General features: G+C 39.5%; 1 protein-coding gene across 2 annotated transcripts in view; it reads left to right on the plus strand.

The window, feature by feature from the left end:
* Positions 1-21,270, plus strand: part of ASPP (Ankyrin-repeat, SH3-domain, and Proline-rich-region containing Protein) — a 74,897-nt gene that overhangs the window by 34,820 nt on the left and 18,807 nt on the right. The window contains exon 5 of one of the 2 annotated variants that reach the window (XM_066388860.1): positions 8,519-8,650. The exons of the other annotated variant lie outside the window; for it this stretch is intronic. Coding sequence (XP_066244957.1) covers positions 8,519-8,650 — 132 coding nt within the window. The remainder of the gene's footprint in view (positions 1-8,518; positions 8,651-21,270) is intronic. 2 annotated transcript variants of the gene reach the window in all.

The raw sequence follows: 21,270 nt of genomic DNA on the forward strand, positions 1-21,270 counted from the left end.
CCAGCAATTATTGGAAACTAATTTTTACTGCGGTTTGGTCTCCGATTCAGTTGATCTGAGCCTCAGAACTTTTTGTACCAATTGGTGAGAAGTCGATGCTTTAAAGTTGCCATTTGCTCCGCTTATTCAATAAAATTTTTAAGGGACTTGGATCTCTTTTTTTTAGCTTTTTATCTCACAAAAAGAAGCCTTTTAAATCACAAACATTCGGCTGAACACTAGCGCTAATCAAAAAGAAAAAAGCATATTTTTCTCAATGATTGGACAGTGCTAAGACGGTCCAATCCATGAGGAACTTTCCTCGGGCCTTTCCAGGTTTTCCCAGGGCGTGGAGGGGGGGTGATAATATTCAAGGCTGAAAAGGACTCGATACGAAAAATGTCTGACACTTAATCATCTACCCAAAGCGGCCTTAAAGCAAAAAATCTAACACAATTTTGAGCGTTTGGCAACACCTTCTGCGGTCAAATCGCCCGAGGCCTGACGTCATCGAGTCCTAGACCCATTGACAGGCATACAAATGAACGATGCGGCGTTGTCATATTTTCGTTACCCTTCACCAACCATCAACACGGTTGGCTTAAGTGCTAAATGGCCTTGTTCCGACACATTTACATGTTTTTTGCAGAATTCCCACTCGTAATTTTCATTCTGTCTGCGCTGCGAAATACCGCGAGGGCTCATGCATGCGAGAGTGAAATGTTTCTCGTGATATCCGTGTGAAGTCGACCCGATGAGGGAGACTGTTGTGGCAGTCTGGCGCAAGAAATTCGAAGCGTGTAAATTTCTGAAAATTTCATTAAACTACCATGACATTGGGATTCTCAAAATACGGGCGTCCGGCGCAAAGTATTTTCCAAGCAATTTCAAATGACGAATCGAAACTGACGAGTTTCCAGAGGAAAATATAAATGAAAAAAGGTAGACAGTAGCAGTTGGGTTCACAAATTATAGACGAACTAAACTGCGAGTATATACATCAATGCTGCCAAAAATCCGAACATTTGTGTCGAAATAGTTAATAACGTTACAATGTCGATAACGAATAAATAACGTGCAGGGCTGGAGTTTGTATATTTGTTGTTGATTGTATATTGTACGTTATGTACGTATCGGCCGTGTGTCGTCCAATATTTATCGTTGTCCATCGCAATCCTTTTATAGTTCGTATCCAAAAAGTTCTATTAAATCATACGACACATTCCAGCAAACCTCCTAGGTGAAACACCTGACTGCCTAAGCGAAAGGCATGTTTCTGAAGAAATTTGATAGCATGCGCGTCAAAAACGTAAATAAGTGGCAGGACGAAGTTCGCCAAATAAAATGGAGAATTTGGAAATTGCAGAGGAAATACTACAATGGGCGTCTGATAAATACGCATATTTGTGAGGGTGTTTTAACCTTAATGACCTTAACAAGCAGCGGCTTAACGGTCCGGATTCTTATCGGCCGCCGTCCGTTGAAAACCGTTTATCATGTCTATTTTGAGGTATGTTAAATGTAAATAACAGTATCGTGTAACCAAATTTGTGTAAAACCAAAACGGCGCCAGCCAACGTCATGGCTTGTTAAATTGTTCGTAATTATGCAAGTTGCAATTCAAGCCTCAACATACGAGGTTGTCAGTTTTATGCTTTTATGGCAACATATTCATAAATTTTGAACTCCAACTGCAATTTTCTGCCCTTGTCTAGATCTGCAAAAGTAATTTCGCAATAAATTGGAAAACTGTAAAAATCGTGACGTTTCCGTCGTATTTCGTTGAGTAAATGGACGGCATCTCTCTGCAACGATTTATCGCGAAAATGAAAGATCCGCCTCCTCCGTTAACGAAATTAAAAATATAATTTAACGCAGAATGCAAAAAGGGATCGTTCCTGTTAACTTTTTAGAGCCCACGCCATAATTGGGTCATTATTAAAACTTTATCTAACCCGGATTTTTCTAAATGCTCTCGTTATTTCTGCGTAAACAATTACCAAAGCGACGGGCAATCCGAGATACAGCATTAGGGAGTAGTGCTTTTCCTCCCGGATACGTCAATATTCAATATACTCCCTTCGCAGACCGGCCCTTTATGGTGCATTAAGCACATAATCTAGACGAATGCCTGTCTGTGACTTATCGTCTCATTTCTGTCTCTATCTTCCTATTATTGCTTCAGGGCTATCTGGGTGAATCGGAAATAATGGAGAATCATTGATGTATGACGCTATTATTTTTGCTGTGGCTACCATTGCTCGACCATTGATCTAAGTTAAGTTAAGCATCATCTCCCAGACTGATTAAATGCGTTTGACATACGCAGTACGACTCAATAAAAGGAATGCAGTTGTTACGAAAAACAAGTCCAACACCTGCTGACAAGGCGAGCGAAAAACGAACAGTCATTACGGTTGATACTGTACCGACGTTATCTGATGGCGACTCGAAACACGCAATGAACCGAAGACCAAAATAAAGCAAATATGAAAGGATGATGATGATGGTGGTGGGTTCCATCAGACTCACGCAGTTATTTCGAATTCAAGGTCGGAAGTCTTTTTAACGACCAAACGGTTGGAACCGCGATTCGTACATTCCTAAACCGGATGGCCTTGAACTAAACAATTGCCTATCCTCCCAAGGACGCCACCGTGGTACCACTGATTGGGCCCAGTCCGAACGAAGAAGAGGAAGGAATGTGCGCTCGATGTTGCGTGCAACTGCGGGAATTTCGGTACCACTGTGGTGACCACCCGCGATCAATTTATAGGTGCGATCAATAATTTCCTTGTATCAATAGAGTGTTTTAAAAATTGACAACACTGTTTGATCTGTCAGAGCTTCGTTGGCGGCTAGACGAAAGCGCGCTGCGAAGTTGCCGCTATCCAAATGAATGGTTGGATGGTATGCCATCCTAAAGCGGACATCAGAATATGCGTCGCCACGAAAAAAATATTGACCATTGTCAGCTCCGTCTCCTTCAAACGGGAGCTTTTCTATTAGATGTCCTGATCTTCAAGCATGTAAGGACATATTCTCCTCTATAATCAAGTTTCATTATTAAATTCTACTTAAGCACTGACAAAACTATTAACATGTCGCATATAACTCCACGTCATCTTGAAACTCCATTGTCGGCAAGACAAAAGAGAGTTGCGCGGTTGCCATTTTCAGTCTTTCTCTGTGATGAATTACCAATATTCACGAAAAAACAAACAGATATTTGCAAATCACCTGAAATCAACTTTCTAATAATTATTATTAATCTCTTCCGAGCTCTACCTACTTTAGCATTTTTCCGGGTTTTCCTTAATAACTATGGACTTTACAAACTTTCAGCTTCATGGTTGTTTCACGAAGGTTTCGTAATGAAGAGCTTGGCTGAAAGATTTAATTAACGTTCTTCATTGTTTTCGTTCAGCTCTCAAAGGGTTACCCATCTAGGATTAACTTAATAACCTATTTTGACTTGAAGCCTAGCGAACTATTTTAATTCGAAAAAGTTTCTTTTATGTTGATATTTAGTGTGCTAATAAAGGTATTAGAATCGTGTAATTTGTGCACTAATTAGAGAGACCGAGAAATTCCCAATTATTGCGCAATTCCAGGAAGTTTGATAAAACAACGGAGTTGTGGTTGTTTCGTTTGTTTTTGGCTGTAGTCAAGAAGTTAAGCAGTGAGTTTGTAAATTGCGGTTGTGCAGCAAGTTGAAAATGTGTTTTGCCATTTAAAAGAGGAGCGTTTCAAAAGCCAATAGTAATTAAACGCATTCATTAAAACGGTTATTGCAATATACGATTGTGTACATAGATTTGCTGAATTAATGTGGGGTCAAGTAATCAAAAACTCGTGATTCTAAAATATTATATTATGCCACACGAAAAATAAATATTCATTCCCCGCATTGTTAAATGATTAATGCTCTTTGCTCTAAATTTAATATCGAAACAGGGCAAATAATGCCAACCGTAAACGAAAATTAAATTAAATTCCCATCAATGAAAAATGTTGCGCAATCTGATAATTCACTGATTTTATTTATATAGTGAATTACACAAAACCACCTTTCCCGAATAGGAGGAACAGGAGCTGGGGCCGGCCCAACTCCCAAACGATTCTTTGACCTCCTTTGGAAGGGAAATGCTAAAGCTTCCAGTGAACCGCTATTTTTTAGGAAGCCTGATTCTGGATGGGGACTGGACCCCATGTCCCCAGTACCGGTCAAAACGACCAAGCAGGGTGGATTGGGAAGTTTCCAAAAAAGCAGTCCATTTTGTAGTGAAAACGAACGTTCTTTCACTCACGAAAATTACCTGTTTTTTTACCCTAAAAGGACATAGAGAAGTTCGCCATATCACTCGCAGAGCTCATTAGATTGGAACTATGTATATTCCAAATGATTATGTTTGTGTTCCGAAACCGTGAGGTGTGATTCATGGTTGGCCAATGACGTGGCGTGGTCCCAAAGTTTCAACACTCCCAGTCCCAGCTGAAGGTTCTAAATCAGTCAAACTCGATTGATCACAGTTTCGCTTTTAGTCTAGGACCCCAGACGATTCAACTTTTTTTCCATTCTTCAACCTTTCAATGGAGCACTGTTACCAGTCCACCCAACCCAATTCAATGCAACGCAACACAATACACAAAAGCATGGAACAATTTACTGAATGAAAACCAAACCTACAGCAGCAGAAGAATTCTTAAGACACATTCTAAAAAAGAAAATCCTTTAGGACTACAACGGAGGACTTGTTAAGACTCCATTGTTTAAGGGCGCTCCCCAGGGCCCCCGAAATCAATTTAAAGTGTATAGTTGTCATAGATATGATATTACAGCCCGGATTTTCGGGCTATCGCTTCCGATATCCCCGGGAAAAGGATACGGAGACAGGAAAATCCAATTTCGTCGTCCCCATTGTAAATTTAAACGAGTGTGATATTTCGACGTAGGTATTTTAGCGGCGAAAATGTATATAATTTAGGAAGACGCCCTTATTAAGTTAAATAACTCAGTCGAGAGATAGGAGAATGTCATAAGTTCCGTAACTATGCCTTTATTTTTTGTTAAAATTCCAGCACAATGCGGAGAAATCGAACGCTAACTATATGTGAAATTCTGTCCTCGCGACATTAGTTTATAAACCTATTAATTTCGAGAGGAATTTAATTATAATTAACTGGGAGACCTCCTAAGCTCGTAAAGCAGGTGTAATGCAAATTGACCTTTATGTATTATGTATGGGTAACTTGCCAAGGGCTATGTCGTTTAGGTTCGTGGTTAATGACCGGGAATTTCTGAAGGGTTATTTAAGGCAACATCTTATAAATTTACTGAAAACGCTAATGTATTCCAGCAATTTTTTAGAAAAGTTTCACCCAAAAGCTGCCAATAACAGTCATCAATCCTCACAACGGCGCTCGAAATTGTGATTTTTCCACGTCAGCGAATCAGAGGCCATGCAGACGATTTGACAAATCATAGCTCTCCGTCTTTTTAATTCCGACGCATTAGAAAAAGAGAGAACTATGGCCTCTACTTACTTGTGAACATACAACGGGTGATCATTGAAAAATCCTCGCAGTAGGCGGCGAACCGTGAACTTACGTGTTCATCAAGCCATTTGCTATTTGCATTCAAACGTCGGACCAGCAGACGAATTGTTATGCTTCTGATATTTCATCGCCCAATTGGGGCTTTTTTAATGATCACCTTTTACTTTGAAAGTAAGAAAAGTGAAGACTTGCGAGGATTGTTAACCGTGAGAGCTGAATCTTATTCCATTTTTAGCCATTTCACAAGTGGGTGAAGGCTTTGCAAACCCGAACGTATTCGAAGTGATTCGAGAAAGGGCATTTTTGAAAAACAAAAATTATCACTGTGAAGTTGTGTTATTTTCGCTACTCGAGTTATCCGTGACACCTGTGTAAGATTCTGAGATAACACCGAGTACAGTCAGTACTTCCCGCAGTTAAACTTTCAATTTATCCACTGCTTTCTGGACTTGCATTGAGCCTCAATTTGTCTGTTTTTACCCGGGACAAATCATGTCAAATTCGCTAGAAATGCCGTGAGCACTTATCGGGCTTTCGCTCATTCCAGTATGACGTCCAAAAATTAAAATTTTTCCACATCTGCCAATCAAAAGCTTCCGCAAATCGTCACGGACGATTTGAAAAAAGGAATAATATATAGTATTTTCAATATCAGTTTAAAACTCGTTTATAGAAGGAACGATCAAAAATGTTGCGATTCAAAATGAAATCAGAACCGCTTAGCTTCCTCTACTATCTGGTGATTGGGCCCTGAATCATTTCGGATGCCTAAGTCAGCGGACCAAAGTGAATATTGCCCCTGTCTGGGTTGCGAAACGATGAATATTTGACGTGCGCCGCCACTCCGCACGGAGACCGGTACTCGTAGGTGTAAACAAACTAAAACCAGTGGCGCCGACGAAGGGCGCTTAAAATTGAATTTTTGTTGTCCATTTCTGGTGTTGCACGGTTCAATTAAGCCATTCGTAGTTTCATATGTAAACTTCTGTCCATTTGGAAAGTAAAGTAAATGCGAATCCTGCAGAGGCCAGAAATAAGAGAAAATATTAAGTACCTACTAAACTTAGTTAAAATCATTCAAAAAATATCATTTTGACGTCTATGCCCTGAATTCTTTCGTGCATGCTGGTAAAAGGTTTTTCGCAGTTTCACCTGATAATAAAAATACTCTACAGCTCTGTTTCCCACTGGGTATCCTAAAATTTATTTTCAGGAAAATACTGTACTAAAGGGTGTCCCAAATTCCATAACACGGATACCGTAACAGTGGAGTTTCGCAGGTTCCGTTTGCCTCGCACAATTCTGTAAATAAATTCTCTGCAGAGGGATTTTTCCCTCAAGCTGTTACTCATGTAGACATACCAGTGACACATAAACAAATGAAAGTGGCAGGGTTGCCATTTTTTTTTACTTTTCGGCAACAATTAGAGTCGGGATTTCGCGTTTTCTCATGGGACACTTTCAGTTGCGACACATTCGCGTCCTTATAAGGCCAGTGACACTCAAATATGTACCAACTACGTAGCAGACAAAAAAATCGCTACTTATGTTATATAAACAGAATCACACCTACAAAGCTAACATTTCTTGTTTATTCTTGAAGGAATTCTCAAGGAGTGTCGACACTGGGCATGGTTCAGTTATTGCGACTTACAGTGGTGTTGCCTCCGTTTTTTTTTTACCAGCAGATCATTTTGGGAAAAATTTAATCCAGTTCTTTGTATGATTGGGAGTTTTAAACTCGAGGATTTGGCTTAAATATCAAAACCATTTATTTAAATTAGAGCTTTCCGAGGCAAATCCGCGCGAGTTCCATTTAAAACGGCTCGCTTTGTATTTTATTGGGTCTTACTTATTTTTATCACTTTTTATGTACTTAATGGAATTCAAATGAACCGCCTGGCGGTTGAAGGAGAATGGAAATTAATGAAATTTAGCCTATTTAGCAGGGATAAAGCATTCAATTACCTTAAAAGAACGTCGGGCTTCCGCCTTCTTTTTCCCCCGAAGGGGGAAGTTTTTTCGAAATGTGAATTTACAAATGCACACCTACGTGTATTCCAATGGTATCACACACTCGATTCGCTTTCCCGATTCCAAATTTGCTTCGGTCCCCTGAGTTCCGATGTTTATTACCTACTGCCACTTTAAACTAATCCCGGCATTCGCATTCCGTATGGGGAGTTTGTTAAATTTACATATTAGAAGCGAATTATGAAAGTGTGTAGTGAGTAAATGAAGTCACTGGATTTCATACTCCATTTGCCCGCTCGAAAATGTGGGATTAAACTGACAAAGACCAGCCAAGTTTGTTTTTAATGAAACCGGCTTTGTAATCCCGGCTGTGTAAGCTGGATCTGCCGGATATTTTGCATAATTCTGGATTCAAGGCTAAACCATGAGGAATTTCCAAAAGAAGCAAGTTTAAGTAATTTTTGTTGAGGTAAAGCATAAAACGGTCACGCGAAAACTGATGTTCGCTTAGAGTGCAAATCCCCCAGATATTTATATTTTAAATTCTCATTTAACTTTTCGGTGATTTGGGTAATTTGGTTACGGTTGAACAATATCCGCGGACCCATGGAGATTACACCGTCGGTGTCATTCAATTACGTCTAACACGGTTTTAATTTGTTATTTTGCGGCGAGTTTTAAATTACCGTAACGTACGTTTCGGCCACATGTAACCTCTGGAAGAAATATCCATGTTTTACGAGAAATCAATAAAGTGTCATCTCATATCAGCCTATACCAACTACGCCATAAATATACATCCTGTCGAGGAAAATTGGGGTTTGCTTTGCGGGCGGTATCATTTCCCTGATGTTACGAAAAATTCCTATGGAATCTGTTTCTGTTGTGCGTAATTTAGGTTTGTCACATTAGCGCCCTACAGGAAAAATATCGATGCTTCGCGGCAATTTAATCCGCAATATAACTTTGCAAATTAAGTTTTTTTTTTTTGACTCTCCAATTTCAGGAAATTTCCCCTGGACGGCCACGTAATGAAAATCACTTCGTAGCGTCGCATTTCCCGTTCGTTTCCTGGTTAGTCGCACCTTTGACCCCATTAGAAGATTATCCGGATGCGGGGAAACATCAAACACATCAGGTGTGCAGCCCAATGGAAATTATTATTTGATGGGAGGCGATTTTCGATCTGTGCGGCACTGGCCTCTTAATTCTTCGAATAAAATAACGTTTGTTGGAGGAACAAAGACCCACTCACTTTTTAACAGCAAACAAATTTCCTCATAGGCCTCACGTCACATTATCGTGGAAGTGAATGAACTTAATTACATGGTTGTACCAAACAACCTTGAGACGTAATTTGAGATTTTTCGATAAATTTGTTGTGCGTATCTAACGAACAGGTGGAACGGTCTTGGTTTATTTATTTCGGCTCCGAAGCCGGCAGATACAAGAAGCTAACTGAGTATTAGATTGCCTTATTATTAACTGCTTCGCATTTTTCACTCGTAGAAATAACAAGGAAACTAGCACGAAAATTATAATTTTCGTGCCACTTTCCTGCATTGTTATTTAAGATAATAAAACGAGGAATAAATTAGGTTTTAATTTGATCGAAAACAGGTTTTAAAATCATTTCAATGCCCGAAAGAAGCACGGCGATTATTTGCATTCGCGGAGAGTGCCCCGGGGCAGTCGTCTTAACAATACTCTTTACAGGAAAAATTCACTTCCCGTAAATTAAGCTTCATCACTATCAGAGCGTCACCTTGTCATTCGTATGATAATTAATCGATTTAAAAAATCACCCGTAATAAACGTGATAAGAAAAAATCGAAATCTCCATCAAAATCAATTGTCAGTGTCAAAAATGTATATTCCATTTTCCCGGCGCCAGTTACGCCACTGGTTTTAGAGAGCTTAAAGTCACACACATGCTTCTTCAAAGCCAGGAGACTGCAGGGAAAGTACGGAAAACAGGGTGGTGCCAATGGGACCAAAACTGAAAAGCGTAACGTCCAAACAACACTCCACTGTTGAGGAAAAGTCATCATTTCCCTATAGGAAATGCTACGCCACTGCCTTTAAATAGTTTTAACAAATCTTCCAAATTAAAGATTTATCGCAAATTTCACTTTATGTTCAACCTTGTTAACTTAAATTAACTTCGATTCTTATCGGCGACTATACAATCATTCTAAAGGCCCTTAAAAGTTTTAATCCCCATGTCGTCGTAAACACGAATTCCCTGAGAAGGTGCTGGACCCTTAAGTAATTCAACTCCCTTTCACTGATGTAATGTTCTTTTTTTCTTCAGTTGCAATTAAACTTGCTCAATATCATTCTTGTTCGTCTCGCATTGATTTCGGGAATTAAACGATGTCGACGAATTAATCGACGAATTTCCTCAACGAGACAAACTGAATAAGCTTTTATACTACCAACGATCTAGAAGAAATGGATGTAGCAAACGGGCGTTTAACGAAAATGTGTCCCATGTTTTGGACGGAGGGTGGCCATGCGTTAGTGTCCCTATGACGTCATTTTGTTGCCAGAGATGCGTCATGCGTCGGTGCATGGTGACGTCATTTGTTGTATGTGCCAAAAACGGGGACAAAACTATAATAACAATGCTCTGCCCCACTTCTTCTAGGTTGTTGCTTCAAACTTAAACAATTCGACTTGGCCTCATTGAAGTAAACGGTTTCTAGTGTGAGCGTTTAATGTTTGCATAAAACTTAATCTGGCTCTTAGAGTGCCGGCAACAGTAAGTACACTAACTGTTCCTGTAGATATCAGAAATCCGAATGCGCTTTCCGCTAAATTAAATGGATTTGAGTGCCACTCGGAGGTCCGATCCCGTTTAACGTTCCCAGTATAGATGCAGTTTGAAAGTTTCATTTAATTTTCATCCCATAATCCACTCATGCATGAGTCAAAGCTACAAGCAAATTCGAAAGAATGCGGCTTAATCGCCCACGTGAACTATGGTTAATCGTTTACTCTGTTTTTCTAACGAGTATTAATGTACATTAATGGTCGTGCAGTAAAATTAGTTTAAGTGCCATATTTTTAGCGTTTAAGCAGAAATGGCTATGATAAGGTAGGGCAAGATGACGTATGGCGTAAAATGACATACTCAAGCTATGTCAAAATTTGAAAGATGTTTCATTTATCGGATGACAGTTTTTGAAACGTTTATGTATGAAGTTATAATTTAAGCCAGTAGGTGGCGATTGAATCTGTTGTTTTAGTCTCTAACCGCAAAATTTAAAAAATCGCTGTTCGATATAATAAATGTCAGCTCGGAAATAAGGGATTTCTCAACAAAAAGGCAATTTTTGATCAAAAATATTCTTATGTTTCCAAGAAATTTCTTGATAGTTCAAATATTCTGCAGGTGTCGCTCTAATTTCGAGGTTTTTTTGAATCTTTACAAAAGAATTCTTGAACATGTACACCGGGGCAAGATGACGCGAGCAAGATGACGAACTCGTCATCTTCCAGTCTTAGTGCGTTTTTTACAGATGATGAGAAATTATAAGCGTAAAAGTGATCGACGATCCTGGCAAGAAGGCCATTTAATACCATTTAAAAAGCTTCCGTGATAACTTCCTCACCGATTAAAAAACGCTTAGAAGGCGAAGAAAAACAGGAACGCGAAAGAGAAAAAAGAAAACAGAGGAAGACCAACATGAGCTTTTGAAAAATAAAAGCAAGCCGAACCAAAGCATTTAATGTTAAATCTAATTTATTTTTTTTACATTTCGCCATCTTGCCCCACACTGGCGTAGGAGGACGAAATTTACGAAACAAATATAATCACGTTTTTCACAATTTCTCCGAAAATAATTTTCCACTAATATTGTTTTACCTCATAAGGCAACCCATGAAAGTTTATTATCCATGCGCTTTTATTTTCATCAAGATCATGTCGTGCTTTTTACGTCACATTGCCCCTTAGCATCGTCAACTTGCCCCACCTGCCCCTCCAGATTGCAAAATGGGAATTTACAAGCAAATCTGCCGTTCCAGTGGCTGCAATTGGTTATTGCAGAGAGATCGGGAAAGAAATTGGGTACAAATGAAGCAGATAATTGAAGGAATTACGCAAGAAACGAGACTCCTTTGACGGTGGCAAAACCACATGTGACTTTTTGCTGAATTTATTTATTTATCCGCTTTATTCTGTAACTATTTATGCTTGATTTATTTCCCTACATTTCTCCCTTTTTTTTAATATTCACTAGTGTTCTTTAGCGAGCAATTACTTCATATTCACTGTACGTAGCTCCGCGTAAACGCTAAAAATTCCGCTTCGGCCATTTCCCGTGGAACATAAATCTTCTCCCAGAAAATAACTCTTCATTTGATAAAATAAGATTTCCTGTGTTGTATGACACTCGCCTACATAATTTTATTATAAAACGTTTTCTGGCTTAAAGTGGTAACAATTTCCTCTCGAGGAAATCTGAAAAACTCAGTATTAAACACTAATTTAACTTTTTGAAACTTCGGCTGTTCTATTCGCAGTTTAAGACTTCGCTAACGATATGTTTCTCTAGGAGGAAGTTGGGAAATTTCGTCGGAACACTGTAAACTTTCCATCTTAACAATGTCGAGTCGAACGCGCGGCTTTGTTTTCCTTTTTCTGTCGCATAAAGAGCCGAAGGAAACTACGTTTAAATCTTTTCTTCGTGGGCTGAAAAACTGTAGCCACCTTGGCGAGCCCCGACAACAGCCGTGGAAATTGGAAAGTGGCTTTGTTTGCGAACTGGGTTAAGATGAAAGTGACGTACCTACTGGGTTCGGAAAGAGCTTTTAAATGCGAACTGCAACACCATGCGAGTCTTTATCAACGGATCAAATTTCATGTCTGCTTAACGTTAGTCCCAAATCCACCCACTTTAAACGGTAAAAAAGCACCTCCTTTTTGTAATAGCACTACTTCACTAATGCTGGAAATTAGTCCAGACGGTCACGTGACGGAAAAGCTAAATATACACTGACAAAACTGGAGTGCTACCGTGATTTAGTGCCGGTTTGTGTCCACTCCCGTGCAAATCAACCTTTTAATTAATCCGGAAAATTCTAGATCTACCTCAATAAATGGCCAACGAAGGTCAAGAATGTGAAGATTTTGGTAAAGCCGTGGTTACAAAAGCCGAACGACTTCAAAGGGCGCTGCGCTGGGCGGGCTTTAAACCTGTGAGTAAAATTTATTACTTTGTAATTTGGCTTAATTGCCATGTTTAATGCATGAGAGCTGGATTAAGTGAGATCCCCCCCACAGGGGCGGACTAGTGAAAGGCACTGCCCGTTTGATGTTGATGAAACAATAAGACGTTTCAGTCCATTAGGTCTACTTAGAATCTTGGGACTATAAAAGGAAATGCGGAAAGCGTCAATCGTGGCCGCATCGTAAATTTGTAGTAAAGGTCAGAAGTGCATTGATTGGTACTTTCATGTGATTTGTTTGTTGCATGTAAACATGGACGTAGTCGGCATGGAACACGTTTCGCATTTGATAAAGGAAGTTGCTTGTACTTCCTCTTTTAACGTGTATCGAAGGATGGTCACCAACGATGTAAACATAGTTAAAGTTGTAGATCAATAAACACCTATCTGCAGGCAACTCACTACGCATGCCCACCAAAAGTGAGCAAATACCTTGCCGTGGCTTAGAGCTACCTCGAGGGCGTTTTAACATTTTTTCGGTAATTAATTATTTCAGAAAAATATCGAAATCGCCAGGTTTATTTATCGTTACATTGACACCAACGACCTCAAAGTGTTACGTCGTAAAAAGCTTTTTGATCACGCAAAAGCACATTTTTCTCGTCGTTGCAAACATCGACGATACAAACGCGGCCAAAGCTGAGATTGCAATAAACATCAACTGGACGTGGGCAACCCACCATACATACCCATCGTGCTATTGTCTAGGTTTATCTCGATGACATTCAAATTAATGTTTTCTAAAAGCTCTAACTGATGAGCCTCGTCTTCGAAAAAAAATAAGTTGTTCGATCCGTTTTTCACTGACATGGAATTTTCACGTTTTGCGCTGGAACATTCATCCACGAGATAAACCAACGTAAATAAAGTTATAAGAAATAACCATAAATGCAGGAAACCCACCATACATACTCATGCATCATCGTATTGTCTAGGTTTATCTCGAAGACTCTATTTTATAGCTTGGTCTTAATCTCCATCTGCAATTAAATTTAAGAGTTTGTATTTTAAATGGAATACTCGTCAAATCTGAGACATAAATCCAGGCAGAATCTAAAACTAGAGCATGCAATTTGGTCTAAGTGAAGATCTTCGATTTTGATATGTGTATTTAAGAAAAGAAACGAAAATTACGGGGTTTGTCTTTGTTATTGGTAATCTGAGACTTTAAGTTTTAATAAGCGTCTTAACCACAAGTTATATTTGCTCTCGTTTATTTTGCCCGATATGGAATAACTGTCAACGACATAAACGTAGTCAAGGTTACAATAAGCCACCCCGAATGTCTGCAACCCACTACGCCCACTCAGCGTCGCATTAACTATTGACCGAATTTATTTCAATTATGTATTTTCTATAAATCAAGCGATATACGTAAATGTTTTTATATGCATTAACCCCGTTATAGGTCGAATGCGTCCCAAGCCAGCAGACATTGTTTGAAAGCCTTTTGTTTTCTTTATATACCTAGGGGAATATCCTGGTTGCTTGCCGAACGTAAATTTGAAGTAGAAACAATTCAGCAGCACTGTGCTTACAGATACGGTTAAGCAATCCCTACGAGACAAAAGCTTAGAAAGCAAGGAATTTCTCTTAAGAACGTTATTTTGATATATTAAACAATTGCTCCTTTTCCGTTAAAAGTGAGAGAATTTTTCGACCTGCACCTAAAACGTCGTTTTGTCCACAGATGCTGCCAGGCGCGATCAATGCGAGACACTAATCCATGGCGGAATCGCCGCCATGGATTGTCTTATTTGTCGAAAATGTAAAAAACGATGCTACATCCCGTTCTTCTAGATCACTGTCGAATGCGTTCTACTCATCGGTCTAAATGCGTGTAGTTTCTCATTGATTGCCGTTATTATGACGGGAACACGACGATAATTTATCCGCGTCAAGACTTTGATTTATCTCGCCGTTCTAAGGGCAAATATGCCCGATCCTCTAGGCAACCATAATGACTGAACAATTTCCGTTGTTTGCGAGTTTTCGAGTACTGCGTTGCCCCAAAAGCAATTATTTAGCGTTTAAGTTTGTCTACCTTTAACGGGCTAGAGTTCGGTAAATAGGCTTGCCATTCCTAGGGTAATAAAGACACATTTCCCTATTTAGTCTATCCCTCATGCTAGCTTCACAGCAAAGTGATTGGTCGGTCCCTAATGGAACACCGTCGTTTTGTCAACTGAGTGTCACCTAATGGAGCCGAGTTATTTACTATTATTACCCCGGCAGTGCTAGATGCTCCTGAAGGAGAGATCTTTTAAAGGTGTTAATAAGGACCCGATTTAATATCTCTTTCGAGGGGGCGCCATTATTATATCGTCAGCTCGTCAGATACAAATCATTATCAATTTTCCTCATTTTTCTCCCTCGAAAACGTCGAAGATTATCGCCGAAATGTGTGCGAATCAACATAAAAAGGAGCCCGACATCCCCCGGGGTGATTAATATTTTTCTACCCTTGCAGCTGCCGCTCGTATTAGCTTCAGCTTCAAGGCGAACGCCAGATTTGTTTTATTGTCCTACTGCACGATAAAATTGCAAAATCGATATCGACGACGAAATAGAAAAAACAGTTTCGAAATGAATGCAATTTCCATCTCACACCTCCAATAAACCTATCAGAAAACCAGAAAGACAAATCTGTCCCAATAGTATGCGGGTAGTTCGGTCGGCATATAAATTCCCGAAGGCTTTGCCGCCGTTTCCGTTCACACGACATATTTCATTCAAGCTTTTTCGACGTTTATTCGAGGCCTTTTATGAGACTAAGTAAGAGGACAAACAAAATTTACACCTTAAACACCTGAAAAATGTTTGTCTTGTAGCCGAAAAGCGGCTCGGCCCACGTGGGACTCTTTACATTTGTAAAGGTCAAGCGGCCCAGCTAGATTTTATTGCCGTTGGCCACCTCAAGAAAAATGTCGAGATGCTTGAACAAATGGTCCTCCAGTGTGTCTCCTAAACGATGGTACAAATGATTATTAGGTGCTTGGCCTGTTCAAACGATTGAAAATCACCCCAGCTTAAGATTTTTTCTATGGAGACTGAAGGATCATTAAGGTGGGAGTCCCAGATTCTTTGGTGAATATCTCAGAACTCATTACAAATTCACGACAAACTAAACTTGCATTTTTCATATGGCACACCGTCCACCCTCAGTATTATTGGCACGTCTTTGCGGTCTGTAGATGGGGCAGTACCTAACTATATGAGGCACGCCCCAAACACATCGTGGTTACGAATCCTCATTAGTCCCAATGTCCCCGCTAAGGAGAGCTCTACACAATGAGTACCTCTTTCGCCCCATGTCTTGGCCGCCTACATAAGACTGCAAAGGCTTGAGATCTAGGAATGTTGCACCCTCTGAGAGGCGTAATTTCTCAGAACAACCATAAACCGTGGAGACCTCAATGAAAGGAGTATTGGTTGATTTGCTTCCTATGTTAGACGGTGCCGAAGAAGATCGAGGTCAATCCAGACACATGTGGCGCTGATGCACACTAAGTCTATGCATCTTCTATTGGAAACCCCAATGGGGTAGTCCTTAGGTACGGCTCCAAACTGATGCTGGGCAATACAGGGTCCAATCACAGTCCAGGACCTGACTACGTGGGTAATCTCCATGATCATCCAATTCATCACTATGCGGGTAATCCCCTCGATGGGAGTGATTAAAGAATCATTCTTGGGAAGGTTTCCCCGCCTTTCCGGCAGCCGCCGATCTCACTAAATTTCACCCTCATTTTCTAGATTATAAGGCAGTAAAATATGCGATTTCTTCATTATTATGCTACCTGCAGTTTGTTTGTGTGGGCATAAAACGGGTGGTCTTACATGGACCTAAACCATCAATCATTTCCTACCGTTTCCATGTGAATTTCTCCTTACTTTCGTAATTTTCCTTCTACTTTTTGCAGAAGGTTACCACAACCTAGCCCTTACTAATAAACGACAGCCATAATATCACTCTCTTTGTCTAACTCGTGCATTTTCTAATATGGCCACCCCGCTATTTCGACAAATGATTGTCCCCTTGATGCTATTTACTAGAACATCGTTTACAAATATGCGACTTCAAGAATTCTTGTTATACTTCGTTTTATCTTTTACCTCCAGGTAAGTGAGTTACCACAAGTCCTAATCTCGAGGTATGAAACTTTCACGACGTGAGTACCAATATTTGCTTTTAAAGTGTGTAGACGTCAGGGAAGCCTGCGCGCAGATAACCATGAGACATCCCGCCCAGACGATTTATGCCCCAGTGACCTGACTAAATTGCGTTTTGCTTTTCTTCACGAAGGCACAAGTGCCGGAAGTTGCGTCTCAGGCCCATCACACGTCTGACTTATGCGGCATTTGCATGTCAATGTGCTTGTTCGACTACAAAAACTTTTTTGATAAACAATTTATAAGTGGATTTGTAAGTGGAAAGTTTCAGATGCCTTTATCTAAGTTCGACTTTCCAACAAGTGGATAAAGGAGCCATTTAGATGCCGACTGGGTTTTTTTCTCAAAAAATGCGGCTTTAAGTTCTTGACTCAACAGTGGTTCGGTTCAACGTCAAGCTGAGACAAAAGGAGAAATATTTCCCGATTGCGTTCAATCCGAACTCCAATGAGAGCCATTATTCTGTATGTTCTTTTATGAATTTTCTATGGTCGAAGGAGTTGGCCGGCAGTTTTGATGGTTCGGCCCAGTGGACCCGTCCACATACACCTATCTAGGCTTTGTTTTATGTTTATTGCCCAACTTTTCTAAAGAACACCACTTTTTATGGGCACTGATTTCGTATTGGTATTTGATTTTGAGCCCTCCGTTCAGAACCAGACAATAACTTCGACTTGATTTATTTTAATTCGTTTTTAAAGCTTTTTTATTCTTGTTTATCTCTTTTAATGATTTGTGGCCCTTGAGAAACGCATCATTGAACTCGTGAATCCGACAACGCTGCTGTAGCTATAATGATGACATTGGGAAGTAAAAACTGCAGGTGCCCCATGCTCCCCTTCAGGCCCTCGAAACCCACCCCCAGGGGTTGAACTGTCATGGAATGCAGGACCGCACCACACAGGGTATATCATATGACGCGCCGACTGGTGAATGACAGTGCGGCGCCGGCATTTCACCCCGTAGGGCTGTTCCAAGAAGGGCGCGATCGGCTCTTTTTCAAATACGTACCCAAAAACCGGACCGGAAGTAATTCGTTTTTGCCCTTCGAGGATGTGGTGTCCCGTTCAGTTCGATTGTTTCCCGGGGGCTTTTCAGTGGTGGTCAAGTTTTTGCCGGTGTTGACCAATTTTTCTCGATCGACCAGACATCAAAGTGGTATGTAATTGGTTTGGTAGTGTTCAGGAAGGACCCGTTAGTGTGGATGCAGGTTTTGGTTGTGTAATTTATTAGCAAAAAATCTGCGAAAATAGGAAAAACCGTGTGTTGAGATTTGCTAATTTTTTCAGCCAGGAACGAAGTCTTCCGTCTATTTCAAACTTCTTTATCAACTTGCTGCTTCAAACTTTATGAATGTTTTTAATGGAAACTGTTTTGATGATGTTTTAACTGGAATGCTAATCTGGAGGGAGTTAAAATAAAACGAGGTACTTAATTCCTGTTTACAGCTGTTCAGATAATTTTATGCTTATGAAAATGAAGCGAGTTTGGAAGATATGCTACTGGTTGGCGGTATGGAGTGAATCTTCGAATATCAAGAAATTTTTTGTGTTAAAGTGAAGAGGAAGAAATTCCAACAATTCTAAGAGCCGTGTCGCCATAGGAAGATCACACTTTTTTACATGCCCCGACGATTTTCGAAGCGAAAAATCTCTTGACAATTTTAAAATTATCTGCGATAGTCTGGAAGCTGAGTTGAGCTAAATGCGAATTGAAAAATTTTAATTCTTCCTTTCAAGGGACCGTGATTGATTTAGAAAGTCGGAAAATTACAAAATTTAAGCGATTTTTTTACAGTTTGTAGCACGAAACTTTTCTAAATATTTGTAGCAGATCTCTCAAATAAACTAGTATAATAAAATAAATTCTCAACGATACTCAGTGTGCACCTCTCCCACTCCCCCTGTGCCCCACAAGTTTTATAAAAACTACGGTTTACGAGATATTTAAATGGTTCTGGGTCCATGCTGCGCTACTAATTTCGTGAAGATAAAATCCTCGAATATTCGTATAAAAAACTGGAAGTTTGCCGCTTATTGCCTAAAGATCAGGGGCATACTAATAGGAAATTTTAGACCTGAAAAGATGGAGCTGCTCTGAAACTAAAAGAAGTTCGTTTACCTGTGCGGTTATGGTTTAAGAATTTATTTGCCCCTTTGTTTACATGCTGTGTCACTGGCTTACTATTAAATCCAACTTTCGAATATTTTTATTTGAGAAGATATTTGTTTCGTTCTTACCTCGAAATCGGGGGCGAAGTGATTTTATAGCTGAGACTCTAGAAATGTCTGTAAAAATGTAAACGACGTCAATAATCTGTTTCCATTTTTAGAAAGACACTACGCCACTGATTTCATACAGATATAATCCTCAAAATTTTCAGTGGAGAATTGGAAATTCAGCACTGTAGCGAGAGACGGTTTTAAAGTCGAAACCCTGACAAATAGGTGAAGCATTCCTATTAATTAGTTTTCAACATTGTTTGCTGATCTCGGAACATGCTTTGCTACTGGTTTTATGCAAATTTGAACTTACTATTTATAGATCAAGGGCTTATTGCGTGTATTCTAGGCCTCATAAACAGCTAATATTTAATTAACTTTAACTAATCAATTTTCAAAAAGAGGCGTTCAAAAAATGCTCATCTGCGGACATGCCACTTTATTGTTTTACACGTACTGCAAACGTGTTACTTTCTTGTCCCAAAACCGAGAGCGTACTGAGAGAGCACTTTAGAAATGAGAAGCTAGAAATATTTATAAAAACGTAAACTTAATTATTTTCTCAATCTACTTCCTACGTCACTTTCTTGAGAATTTTTCGGCCTTTAATATATTATTAAACTGTCCGTCTAAAACCACTGATTCTTCAAAATGTGGCAAAATTATGGACCCGTAAAAATCTGCGCCATTAAATAATTTTGAGATATTATGTCCTCAAAGTGACATTTTAATTGAGAAATACCTGAATTATGATTAACGAGATGTTTAAATGGTCGCTTTAAAATGGGTCACCCTGCACAGTTCGTCTACAAAACTGCCTTTTCTAAGGTCAGCTAAGAATGACTTTTAAATATATATTTAAGAAATTTTAAATTCAGTCATTTAGTGTTTCCTTGAGAACATTTAAATAAAAATTCTAAATCTTTTTCTGTCAAATCTCTGTTTACAAATGTTTGTTCTCAAAGATTTTATACTGTCAGACAATTTATCAAGACTTGACAACCCGGCTCTACCAATGGATATTAGTCGTATTTTCGCTATCTCTGTCACACTCGTATTTCCATTTCTAACTACGTCATTCATATCATTTTGACAAATGAGCGTTGCCCTGTTGTCGTTTACTGGGTCGTTAAAACGTTACGTATCACCTCACTTCATTAAAATTTATCAGATGTTTCCGTGGATTCCAGCAATTCGTCCAAAAGAAGGACAGACTCAATGTCAACCTCTCTAAACTTAAAGTAACTTCTTATAAGTACAGGCATAAAAGTGCTTTGAAAAGCAGCTAAATATTAAAAACCTACCTTCAAATGCATGCCTGGAACATTTAACTGACTGCCGGCGTTTCCAAATTCATTTAAACCCCCGAAAGTCGGTTGTTTTCCCAGGCCATGCCTAGAATTCAAAGCGATTTCAACTTTATTCTATGAGTCCTTATTTTTTTTTTAGATTCCATGTGCGGACGAAACTTATACTCCCTTTTGTTCACATATTCAGGCCCCATAAATCATCCATCAACATGCAACCACACCCATAGATGTCACATGCCTTCTACCTGATGGTCCACATTTGCACAAAGACGTAGATTATTGTCAATCATTCGGGAATTACATTTTTGGGAAAAAAAGGCCCCACATTTGGGAATGCGCCCTTCAAAAGATGTCGGACGGGAGAACCCCGTTAAAAACGACAATAACGAGCGGAAAATTTGCGAACTCCGTTTTGTTATTTAAAGCTTTTAATTAAACTTTATTAAGAGTTTAAGTGGGCCTTTAGTGTGCCATTCGTCCATGCCGAAATTTGATTGGAAAACGGGCTAGGTTATGTTTAGGGAGTTAACAAGGGCCTTAGTAATATTAAAGCAGTTTTCAATAAGAATATCTTATACATATATGTAGATAAATGGTGGTTAAAAGGGTGAAGTGAAATGCCTCTCACATTTTGGAAATGTTAAAAATGTCTTTCGGTTCGGAAAATGACCTTTATTTACGCATCATTTATTTCGCTTATTTCATATAGTTGACTCACACCTTTGAGTCTTAATGGGGTCATAAGCTTAGAGCCTTATGGGTAGATTTTCCTATTTCTGGACGACGTTAATGACGGTGGGGCAGGCGAAAGTGCGTGA

Source organism: Euwallacea similis, chromosome 4, assembly GCF_039881205.1.
Source record: "Euwallacea similis isolate ESF13 chromosome 4, ESF131.1, whole genome shotgun sequence".
Classification (NCBI taxonomy): Eukaryota; Metazoa; Arthropoda; class Insecta; order Coleoptera; family Curculionidae; genus Euwallacea; species Euwallacea similis.